This window comes from Callionymus lyra, chromosome 13 (genome assembly GCF_982586985.1).
Source record: "Callionymus lyra chromosome 13, fCalLyr1.hap1.1, whole genome shotgun sequence".
NCBI lineage: Eukaryota > Metazoa > Chordata > Actinopteri > Syngnathiformes > Callionymidae > Callionymus > Callionymus lyra.
Window position 1 is genome coordinate 2,766,467 of NC_141830.1, and position 12,500 is coordinate 2,778,966.

The following is a 12,500-nucleotide window of genomic DNA, read 5'->3' on the forward strand; positions in this document are numbered from 1 at the left end:
GTACTAACTAGTAACTAATCCTCCACAGATAGTATGTCTCAAATCACATACTTCTCTTAGTATACTAGAAGTTAGTATCATCAGGATAGTGTACGTACTAACTAGTAACTAATCCTCCACAGATAGTATGTCTCAACTCACATACTTCTCTTAGTATACTAGAAGTTAGTATGCATCAGGATAGTGTACGTACTAACTAGTAACTAATCCTCCACAGATAGTATGTCTCAAATCACATACTTCTCTTAGTATACTAGAAGTTAGTATGCATCAGGATAGTGTACGTACTAACTAGTAACTAATCCTCCACAGATAGTATGTCTCAAATCACATACTTCTCTTAGTATACTAGAAGTTAGTATGCATCAGGATAGTGTACGTACTAACTAGTAACTAATCCTCCACAGATAGTATGTCTCAAATCACATACTTCTCTTAGTATACTAGAAGTTAGTATCATCAGGATAGTGTACGTACTAACTAGTAACTAATCCTCCACAGATAGTATGTCTCAAGCATACTTCTCTTAGTATACTAGAAGTTAGTATCATCAGGATAGTGTACGTACTAACTAGTAACTAATTTTCCACAGTTAGTATGTCTCAAATCACACACTTCTCTTAGTATACTAGAAGTTAGTATGCATCAGGATAGTTTACGTACTAACTAGTAACTAATCCTCCACAGATAGTATGTCTCAAATCACATACTTCTCTTAGTATACTAGAAGTTAGTATGCATCAGGATAGTGTACGTACTAACTAGTAACTAATCCTCCACAGATAGTATGTCTCAAATCACATACTTCTCTTAGTATACTAGAAGTTAGTATGCATCAGGATAGTGTACGTACTAACTAGTAACTAATCCTCCACAGATAGTATGTCTCAAATCACACACTTCTCTTAGTATACTAGAAGTTAGTATGCATCAGGATAGTGTACGTACTAACTAGTAACTAATCCTCCACAGTTAGTATCTCTCAAATCACATACTTCTCTTAGTATACTAGAAGTTAGTATGCATCAGGATAGTGTACGTACTAACTAGTAACTAATCCTCCACAGATAGTATGTCTCAAATCACATACTTCTCTTAGTATACTAGAAGTTAGTATCATCAGGATAGTGTACGTACTAACTAGTAACTAATCCTCCACAGATAGTATGTCTCAACTCACATACTTCTCTTAGTATACTAGAAGTTAGTATGCATCAGGATAGTGTACGTACTAACTAGTAACTAATCCTCCACAGATAGTATGTCTCAAATCACATACTTCTCTTAGTATACTAGAAGTTAGTATGCATCAGGATAGTGTACGTACTAACTAGTAACTAATCCTCCACAGATAGTATGTCTCAAATCACATACTTCTCTTAGTATACTAGAAGTTAGTATGCATCAGGATAGTGTACGTACTAACTAGTAACTAATCCTCCACAGATAGTATGTCTCAAATCACATACTTCTCTTAGTATACTAGAAGTTAGTATCATCAGGATAGTGTACGTACTAACTAGTAACTAATCCTCCACAGATAGTATGTCTCAAGCATACTTCTCTTAGTATACTAGAAGTTAGTATCATCAGGATAGTGTACGTACTAACTAGTAACTAATCCTCCACAGATAGTATGTCTCAAATCAGATACTTCTCTTAGTATACTAGAAGTTAGTATGCATCAGGATAGTGTACGTACTAACTAGTAACTAATCCTCCACAGATAGTATGTCTCAAATCACATACTTCTCTTAGTATACTAGAAGTTAGTATGCATCAGGATAGTGTACGTACTAACTAGTAACTAATCCTCCACAGATAGTATGTCTCAAATCACATACTTCTCTTAGTATACTAGAAGTTAGTATGCATCAGGATAGTGTACGTACTAACTAGTAACTAATCCTCCACAGATAGTATGTCTCAAATCACATACTTCTCTTAGTATACTAGAAGTTAGTATGCATCAGGATAGTGTACGTACTAACTAGTAACTAATCCTCCACAGATAGTATGTCTCAAATCACATACTTCTCTTAGTATACTAGAAGTTAGTATGCATCAGGATAGTGTACGTACTAACTAGTAACTAATCCTCCACAGATAGTATGTCTCAAATCACATACTTCTCTTAGTATACTAGAAGTTAGTATGCATCAGGATAGTGTACGTACTAACTAGTAACTAATCCTCCACTGATAGTATGTCTCAAATCACATACTTCTCTTAGTATACTAGAAGTTAGTATGCATCAGGATAGTGTACGTATTAACTAGTAACTAATCCTCCACAGATAGTATGTCTCAAATCACATACTTCTCTTAGTACACTAGAAGTTAGTATGCATCAGGATAGTGTACGTACTAACTAGTAACTAATCCTCCACAGATAGTATGTCTCAAATCACATCCTTCTCTTAGTATACTAGAAGTTAGTATGCATCAGGATAGTGTACGTACTAACTAGTAACTAATCCTCCACAGATAGTATGTCTCAAATCGCATACTTCTCTTAGTATACTAGAAGTTAGTATGCATCAGGATAGTGTACGTACTAACTAGTAACTAATCCTCCACTGATAGTATGTCTCAAATCACATACTTCTCTTAGTATACTAGAAGTTAGTATGCATCAGGATAGTGTACGTATTAACTAGTAACTAATCCTCCACAGATAGTATGTCTCAAATCACATACTTCTCTTAGTATACTAGAAGTTAGTATGCATCAGGATAGTGTACGTACTAACTAGTAAATAATCCTCCACAGATAGTATGTCTCAAATCACATACTTCTCTTAGTATACTAGAAGTTAGTATGCATCAGGATATTGTACGTACTAACTAGTAACTAATCCTCCACAGATAGTATGTCTCAAATCGCATACTTCTCTTAGTACACTAGAAGTTAGTATGCATCAGGATAGTGTACGTACTAACTAGTAACTAATCCTCCACAGATAGTATGTCTCAAATCGCATACTTCTCTTAGTACACTAGAAGTTAGTATCATCAGGATAGTGTACGTACTAACTAGTAACTAATCCTCCACAGATAGTATGTCTCAAATCACATACTTCTCTTAGTATACTAGAAGTTAGTATGCATCAGGATAGTGTACGTACTAACTAGTAACTAATCCTCCACAGATAGTATGTCTCAAATCACATACTTCTCTTAGTATACTAGAAGTTAGTATGCATCAGGATAGTGTACGTACTAACTAGTAACTAATCCTCCACAGATAGTATGTCTCAAATCACATACTTCTCTTAGTATACTAGAAGTTAGTATGCATCAGGATAGTGTACGTACTAACTAGTAACTAATCCTCCACAGATAGTATGTCTCAAATCACATACTTCTCTTAGTATACTAGAAGTTAGTATGCATCAGGATAGTGTACGTACTAACTAGTAACTAATCCTCCACAGATAGCATGTCTCAAACATACTTCTCTTAGTATACTAGAAGTTAGTATGCATCAGGATAGTGTACATACTAACTAGTAACTAATCCTCCACAGAGAGTATGTCTCAAATCACATACTTCTCTTAGTATACTAGAAGTTAGTATGCATCAGGATAGTGTACGTACTAACTAGTAACTAATCCTCCACGGATATTATGTCTCAAATCGCATACTTCTCCTAGTATACTAGAAGTTAGTATGCATCAGGATAGTGTAGTCGTTTAGTGTAGAAAGTGTCCATCGATCCATACTCAGTTTTGTGTGTGTTTTAGTGTCAATCTAGTGTGTATGGAGGACTACACTTACATACTAAGAATTGAGACGCACTTACGCAGTAAAAATACTAACTTTGAGTATGCGATTTGAGCCACAGCTCAAAAGAATGTTCTTGTAACAACGCAGACGGCGTCAGAGCTGGTTTCCTTCTTGAGGTTTATCTTATCTTCTCTCCCAAAGTTGATCTAACGTTGACTGTATTCTCCCTTTTCCTACGTCCAAAAGTGTTGATGTCAAACAGCAATCTGCAACAGTTCTACAACGGAGGAGGTAGAGGAGGTAAGACTGGTCGGAGAAGAGGAAGACGGATCTGACCTCTTGACCCCCCGACCCCGACCCCCCGACCCCCCCTCGAAACTGTCTCTGTCCTCCTTGTATTTAGTCAGTTCACGGTCAAGTCCAGGTTTGCTTCTGTTCACCTTCTGGTTTGTCCTCTTGTGTTTGCTTATTTTCATGTAATTTGTTGTTAAAGTGATGGTTCAGCCCAGACTTCAAACTTTCACTTTCGTGTTCTCCTTTGTTCATTTTATTGTAGCGTCTTCGTCCAAAAAGACACTTAAAAAACATCCAAATACCTCCTCGGTTTATATTTACACGTAGTACTTGTTGTCACTGTAGCATGTTAGCCTTTTAGCTTCCGCCACAAACAAGCGAGTCTTTTAAGACGAAGACAACTGAGCTCCAGTCGCTACATTAAAATGAACAAACATGCCTCTAAAAAGAACACACGAGTCGACGGGAGAACACGAGCGAGGTTTGAATCGAGGTGAACTCCAGGGACACCTGGAAGGTCACGCAGCAGAAGCTCACCTGGCTAAAGGGTCGCGCACTCGTTAGCGTCCTCGCTAATGCATGCTACATGTACGTAGCACGAGCGTCCACCTCTGTGTCTGTCGTCGTTTTACGGGCGTTTTTTTTTTTTCTTCGTTCGGATTTGTCGTACTTCCGAAGTCAGTCGTCCTCGTGTCTCTTGTCTGCGTCCACTGTGTGTCCACCGACTCCATGACCGTGTCTTTAAAGGAAGGAAGTGTTTGATCGGAAGCTGAGTCAGGAAACGTCATTCTTAGTAATGGTGCCATGTTGACCTCTGACCCTCTCTTGACCGACATCGAGCGATAGAGAGTGTTTTTTTTCTACATTAAACTCACACTTTGTTGATGTTTGGCTGAGAAAACTACGACAGCTGTAATGAGGCCGGGAGTAGAACCGTCAACCGTGTTTAGATATACCTGCGGAGGTGTTCTAGGGGGAGAGCCAGGGGCGGACCGAGGTCCAGTCAACGTATAAACGTCTCTGGGGAGAGAACCTTTACTTCGACTGCTTCCCCTTGTGACCCAAACAAAGATGGCAGATGTCTCCTGCTGTCAGGGTTAGCATTAGCTCTCAGGGTTAGCATTAGCTCTCGGGGTTGGCGTTAGCTCTCAGGGTTAGCATTAGCTCTCAGGATAGGTGTTAGCTCTCGGGGTCAGCGTCAGCTCTCGGGGTTAGCGTTAGCTCTCAGGGTTAGCATTAGCTCTCAGGGTTGGCGTTAGCTCTCGGGGTCAGCGTCAGCTCTCAGGGTTAGCGTTAGCTCTCAGGGTTAGCGTTAGCTCTCAGGGTTAGCGTTAGCTCTCGGGATTAGCGTTAGCTCTCAGGGTGAGCATTAGCTCTTAGGGTTAGCGTTAGCTCTCAGGGTTAGCGTTAGTTCTTAGGGTTAGCATTAGCTCTCAGGGTTGGCGTTAGCTCTCAGGGTTAGCGTTAGCTCTCAGGGTTAGCGTCAGCTCTCAGGGTTAGCGTTAGCTCTCAGGATTGGTGTTCGATCTCAGGGTCAGCGTCAGCCCTCAGGGTTAGCATTAGCTCTCAGGGTTGGCTTTAGCTCTCGGGGTCAGCGTCAGCTCTCAGGGTTAGCGTTAGCTCTCAGGGTTAGTGTTAGCTCTTAGGGTTAACATTGGCTCTCAGGGTTGGCGTTAGCTCTCGGGGTCAGCGTCAGCTCTCAGGGTTAGCGTTAGCTCTCAGCGTTAGCATTAGCTCTCAGGATTGGTTTTAGCTCTCGGGGTCAGCGTCAGCTCTCGGGGTTAGCGTTAGCTCTCGGGATTAGCGTTAGCTCTCAGGGTGAGCGTTAGCTCTCGGGGTTAGCGTTAGCTCTCAGGGTTAGCGTTAGCTCTTAGGGTTAGCATTAGCTCTCAGGGTGAGCGTTAGCTCTCAGGGTCAGCGTCAGCTCTCAGGGTAAGCGTAAGCTCTCAGGGTTAGCTTTAGCACTCAGGGTTAGCATTAGCTCTCAGGGTTACTGTTAGCTCTCAGGGTTAGCGTTAGCTCTCAGGGTGAGCGTTAGCTCTTAGGGTTAGCATTAGCTCTCAGGGTTAGCGTTAGCTCTCAGGGTTAGCGTTAGCTCTCAGGGTGAGCGTCAGCTCTCAGGGTTAGCGTTAGCTCTCAGAGTTAGCGTTAGCTCTCAGGGTTAGCGTTAGCTCTCGGGATTAGCGTTATCTCTCAGGGTTAGCAATATCTCTCAGGGTTGGCGTTAGCTCTCAGGGTCAGTGTTAGCGCTCAGGGTTAGCTCTCACTCAACTAGTGTTTAATTTTTTAAATAGTGAAGGAAAATCAATCAGGTAGTCGTAATGTTATGGTGATATTGTTCAAATAAATGTCAATCGTGTTCTCTTACTAAGAAGATAGTCGATGGTTTACTTCAGTGAGTTCAGGGGAACAGCGCCCCCTCTGGTGGTTTGTTCCTCAGTCATCCCTCGTCCTCCATCACATGTCGAGTATTTCTGTTCCTCCGGTGCATGCTCTCGTGGCATGATGGATGGATGGCTGTGCACCTCGGGTGGAGTCTGTCCGTCACAGCATGGGTCGCGACCTCGCCTCCGTCCGGCACTCTTTGACCCCAGGGTCTTGACCTTCGACCCCGTCCCGGTGCGAGTCCCGGAGCTTTGCATGGCGCCGTGTGTCCGTCCCTCGTGTGTTTGTAAAGACCAGGATGTTCTCTTTTTTCCAGCAAAGATGTCGCGGAAGTTAAGCTTGCCTACCGAGCTAAAGCCAGACCTGGGTAAGCCTTGACTCCGTGTCTCTGGTTGACCTTCGACCCTCGTGTGCATGAGACTCTCAAGGATTTCATCGTGATTTGATTCTGCGTCGAAGTGTTCTCTGTGTCGAGCTGAAACTATGATGCTAACGTAACACACGCGTGTTTAACATGTTGAACCAACACGGATCATTTAGTGACGAGTCACACCTGAGGTCGACTATGATGTTTGAGGCTGACAGGGTTTTCTCTCCTGCTGCTGCATTAGCATTAGCTCTCAGGGTTGGCGTTAGCTCTCGGGGTCAGCGTCAGCTCTCAGGGTTAGCGTTAGCTCTCAGGGTTAGCATTAGCTCTCAGGATTGGTGTTAGCTCTCGGGGTCAGCGTCAGCTCTCGGGGTTAGCGTTAGCTCTCGGGATTAGCCTTAGCTCTCAGGGTCAGCGTTAGCTCTCGGGATTAGCATTAGCTCTCAGGGTCAGCGTTAGCTCTCGGGGTTAGCGTTAGCTCTCATGGTCAGAGTTATCTCTCGGGTTCAGCGTTAGCTCCCAGGGTTAGCGTTAGATCTCAGGGTTACTGTTAGCTATCAGGGTCAGCGTTAGCTCTCAGGATTAGTGTTAGCTCTCAGGGTTAGCGTTAGCTCCCAGGGTTAGCGTTAGCTCTCAGGGTTAGCATTAGCTCTCAGGGTTGGCGTTAGCTCTCAGGGTTATCATTAGCTCCCAGGGTTAGCCTTAGCTCTCAGGGTTAGCATTAGCTCTCAGGATTGGTGTTAGCTCTCGGGGTTAGCGTTAGCTCTCGGGATTAGCGTTAGCTCTCACGCTTGTGTATGTCTGAGGCAATGCTAACTAGCTAGCCTTCGGGTCACGTTGACCCTGAGATAACATGAGAGTTAAAAGGCATCAACGTGATGAAAATAAAGCTTTTATTTACATGTGATTGTTGTAAAGTGTGTTTAAAGTGTGAACTCATGGAAATTATTATCTGGAAATATTAGTATTTTTTCTAAGAAATTATCTACGGATTGACGTGACATTAAAGTGAACTAACTAAAGAGTTTGACTTGAAACTCACGGATGGATGGATGGATTAATGGAAGGATGGATGGATGGATAGAAGAATGGATTTATGGATGGATGGAATAATGGATGGATTATGATAGGATGGGTGTATGGATTAATGGGAGGATGGATGGATGGATTAATGGGAGGAAGGATGGATGGATAAATGGAAGGATGGATGGATGGATCAATGGAAGGATGGATGAATGGATAGAAGAATGGATTTATGGATGGATGGAATATGATAGGATGGGTGTATGGATTAATGGGAGGATGGATGGATGGATGGATGGATGGGTTGATTGATTGATTGATTGATTGATTGATTGATTGATGGATGGATGGATAAATGGGAGGATGGATGAATGGAAGGATGGATGGATGGATAGAAGAATGGATTTATGGATGGATGGAATAATGGATGGATTATGATAGGATGGGTGTATGGATTAATGGGAGGATGGATGGATGGATTGATGGATGGATGGATTAATGGATGGATGGATAAATGGAAGGATGGATGGATGATAGAAGAATGGATTTATGGATGGATGGAATAATGGATGGATTATGATAGGATGGGTGTATGGATTAATGGGAGGATGGATGATGGATTAATGGGAGGAAGGATGGATGGATTGATGGGAGGAAGGATGGATGGATAAATGGAAGGATGGATAGAAGAATGGATTTATGGATGGATGGAATAATGGATGGATTATGATAGGATGGGTGTATGGATTAATGGAAGGATGGCTGTATGGATTAATGGATGGATGGATGGATGGATGGATGGATGGATGGATGGATGGATGGATGGATTGATGGATGGATGGATGGATGGATGGATGGATGGATGGATGGATGGATGGATGGATGGATGGATACTCCACGTCCATCCATATAGAAATCCATAAAAAACACATCACATAAAAAAAAAGTATAAATTCAATAAATACATGTAAAAAATAAGTAAATAAATAGAAAAATACATCCGATCTGTTGTAACATGTTGTGGCAGCAGAAACAAATGTTTATTTTATTATTATTTATTTTAGGTTCAAATAAAAATTTGAAACTTAACTTATGTGGTTAATGTGGTATTTTTTTACATTTTGGTTAATGTAATTGAATTTAAAGTTGTATTAAAAATGTATTTTAAAGTCTTGATTTGAACTGAAAAAACTGCTTTGACGGTGTCCATGTGGCCCTCGACGATGAAGACTCGAGTCCCAGAGCTTTACCTTCTCTCTTGTCTCCTCACTGTCCTCCTGTCTGTATGTCCGTCGCGGGGCTCCAACCCTCTAGACCACCGGGACAACTCCTTCAGCCGCTCGCGCTCCTCCAGCGTCACCAGCATCGACAAGGAAGCTAAAGAAGCCATCGTCTCCTTCCACTTCTGTGAAGCCTTCGTCCGGAAAGGAGACTCCGCGCTGTCCCCAGTCCTCTACGTGGGCACCTCCCTGGGCACCGTGCTGCCTCTGGTCATCACACTGCCACCTGCTGGGGAGCAACGGCAACTGCAGCCGGTCATGCTGTCCCCCACAGGTGCGAGTGACCCGAGACGAGGGTTCCACACGGGGGACTCACGGGTCTGTGTCTCCGCAGGGATGCTGGTCCGGGTGAAGGGGAGCATCTTGAGAATGGCCTTCTTGGACTCCACGGGCTCCTTAGTGGCCCCTGCGTTCGAGCCGTGGTTCGAGCCCAACGTGAGCGCCGACGGCGAGGAGCGGGAGAAGGTCAGGAGGCGGCGCCCGGTCTCGGTGTCGCCCTCGTCCTCGCAGGACCTCAACGAGAGCCAGTATGCCGTGGTGTGTTCGGAGAAACAGGCCAAAGTCCTGGCGCTGCCGTCGCAGACGTGCGTCCACAAACACAGCATCACGGAGACGTCCTTCGTCCTGAGGGCCGACGTGGTGCAGATGAGCCAGGGCGTCTGTCTCGCCTGCTTCTGCGCCAACGGACACATCATGACCCTGAGGTGAGACCACATCTGGTGTTGATGAAGCTTCATGAAACAGTGTCATTATCTTCAGAGTCCACTAGATGGTAGTGATGTGTCGATGAAGCTTCATGAAACAGTGTCATTATCTTCAGAGTCCACTAGATGGTAGTGATGTGTTGATGAAGCTTCATGAAACAGTGTCATTATCTTCAGAGTCCACTAGATGGTAGTGATGTGTTGATGAAACTTCATGAAACAGTGTCATTATCTTCAGAGTCCACTAGATGGTAGTGATGTGTTGACGAAGCTTCATGAAACAGTGTCATTATCTTCACAGTCCACTAGATGGTAGTGATGTGTTGATGGAGCTTCATGAAACAGTGTCATTATCTTCAGAGTCCACTAGATGGTAGTTATGTGTCGATGAAGCTTCATGAAACAGTGTCATCATCTTCAGAGTCCACTAGATGGTAGTGATGTGTTGATGAAGCTTCATGAAACGGTGACATTATCTTCAGAGTCCACTAGATGGTAGTGATGTGTTGATGAAGCTTCATGAAACGGTGTCATTATCTTCAGAGTCCACTAGATGGTAGTGATGTGTTGATGAAGCTTCATGAAACAGTGACATTATCTTCAGAGTCCACTAGATGGTAGTGATGTGTGGATGAAGCTTCATGAAACAGCGTCATTATCTTCAGAGTCCACTAGATGGTAGTGATGTGTCGATGAAGCTTCATAAAACAGTGTCATTATCTTCAGAGTCCACTAGATGGTAGTGATGTGTTGATGAAGCTTCATGAAACAGTTTCATTATCTTCAGAGTCCACTAGATGGTAGTGATGTGTTGATGAAGCTTCATGAAACAGTGTCATTATCTTCAGAGTCCACTAGATGGTAGTGATGTGTCGATGAAGCTTCATGAAACAGTGTCATTATCTTCAGAGTCCACTAGATGGTAGTGATGTGTTGATGAAGCTTCATGAAACAGTGTCATTATCTTCAGGGTCCACTAGATGGTAGTGATGTGTTGATGAAGCTTCATGAAACAGTGAACAACATGACACTGTTTCATGAAGCTTAGATAAAGTTTCTAACATATAACATGTGTGTCTAGTCTGCCGGGGCTGAGGCCGCTGATGGACATCAACTACCTGCCGCTCACAGACATGCGAATCGCTCGGACCTTCTGCTTCACCAACCTGGGTCAGGCCATGTACATGTGCTCGCCCACGGAGGTCCAGAGGATCACCTACAGCACGGACACCTGCGAGAACCTGCAGGTGAGTCGTGGTCACACCGGTGAAGACCTGCTGCTCTCATGACTGGGACGTTGCAGGAGATGCTGGGAGAACTGTTCACACCTGTGGAGACACCTGAGGCCCCGAACAGAGGCTTCTTCAAGGGCCTGTTCGGAGGAGGAGCCCAGTCCCTGGACAGAGAAGAGCTGTGTAAGTTCTGGTCCTTATTCTATGTCTCACCTGTGTCTCTCCGTCTCACCTGTGTCTCTGTCTCACCTGTCGTTCTCCGTCTCACCTGTGATTCTCCGTCTCACCTGTCGTTCTCCTTCTCACCTGTCGTTCTCCTTCTCACCTGTCATTCTCCTTCTCACCTGTCATTCTCCGTCTCACCTGTCATTCTCCGTCTCACCTGTCGTTCTCCGTCTCACCTGTCGTTCTCCGTCTCACCTGTCGTTCTCCGTCTCACCTGTCGTTCTCCGTCTCACCTGTGATTCTCCGTCTCACCTGTCGTTCTCCGTCTCACCTGTCGTTCTCCGTCTCACCTGTCGTTCTCCTTCTCACCTGTCATTCTCCTTCTCACCCGTCATTCTCCGTCTCACCTGTCGTTCTCCGTCTCACCTGTGATTCTCCTTCTCACCTGTCATTCTCCGTCTCACCTGTCGTTCTCCTTCTCACCTGTTATTCTCCGTCTCACCTGTCGTTCTCCGTCTCACCTGTGATTCTCCGTCTCACCTGTCGTTCTCCGTCTCACCTGTCGTTCTCCGTCTCACCTGTGATTCTCCGTCTCACCTGTCGTTCTCCTTCTCACCTGACGTTCTCCGTCTCACCTGTCGTTCTCCTTCTCACCTGTCGTTCTCCTTCTCACCTGTCGTTCTCCGTCTCACCTGTCGTTCTCCTTCTCACCTGTCATTCTCCGTCTCACCTGTCGTTCTCCTTCTCACCTGTCATTCTCTGTCTCAGCTGACATTCTCCGTCTCACCTGTGATTCTCCGTCTCACCTGTCATTCTCCTTCTCACCTGTCGTTCTCCTTCTCACCTGTCATTCTCTGTCTCAGCTGACATTCTCCGTCTCACCTGTGATTCTCCGTCTCACCTGTCATTCTCCTTCTCACCTGTCGTTCTCCGTCTCACCTGTCATTCTCCTTCTCACCTGTCGTTCTCCTTCTCACCTGTCGTTCTCCTTCTCACCTGTCATTCTCCGTCTCACCTTTTATTCTCCGTCTCACCTGTGATTCTCCGTCTCACCTGTTATTCTCCGTCTCACCTGTGATTCTCCATCTCACCTGTCGTTCTCCTTCTCACCTGTCATTCTCCGTCTCACCTGTGATTCTCCGTCTCACCCGTCGTTCTCCGTCTCACCCGTCGTTCTCCGTCTCACCTGTGATTCTCCGTCTCACATGTCGTTCTCCGTCTCACCTGTCGTTCTCCTTCTCACCTGTCATTCTCCTTCTAACCTGTCATTCTCCTTCTCACCTGTCATTCTCCGTCTCACCTGTCGTTCTCCTTCTCACCTGT

General features: G+C 44.4%; 1 protein-coding gene across 5 annotated transcripts in view; it reads left to right on the top strand.

Moving 5' to 3' along the window:
* Positions 1 to 12,500, top strand: part of stxbp5a (syntaxin binding protein 5a (tomosyn)) — a 215,728-nt gene that overhangs the window by 195,738 nt on the left and 7,490 nt on the right. The window contains exons 20-25 of one of the 5 annotated variants that reach the window (XM_087805057.1): positions 3,974 to 4,027; positions 6,723 to 6,773; positions 9,111 to 9,350; positions 9,411 to 9,780; positions 10,862 to 11,027; positions 11,084 to 11,195. In XM_087805057.1, coding sequence (XP_087661183.1) covers positions 3,974 to 4,027; positions 6,723 to 6,773; positions 9,111 to 9,350; positions 9,411 to 9,780; positions 10,862 to 11,027; positions 11,084 to 11,195 — 993 coding nt within the window. Of the gene's footprint in view, positions 1 to 3,973; positions 4,028 to 6,722; positions 6,774 to 9,067; positions 9,351 to 9,410; positions 9,781 to 10,861; positions 11,028 to 11,083; positions 11,196 to 12,500 lie in introns of all 5 variants that reach the window. The other 4 variants (XM_087805056.1, XM_087805059.1, XM_087805058.1 and 1 more) reach the window with 4 other exon arrangements.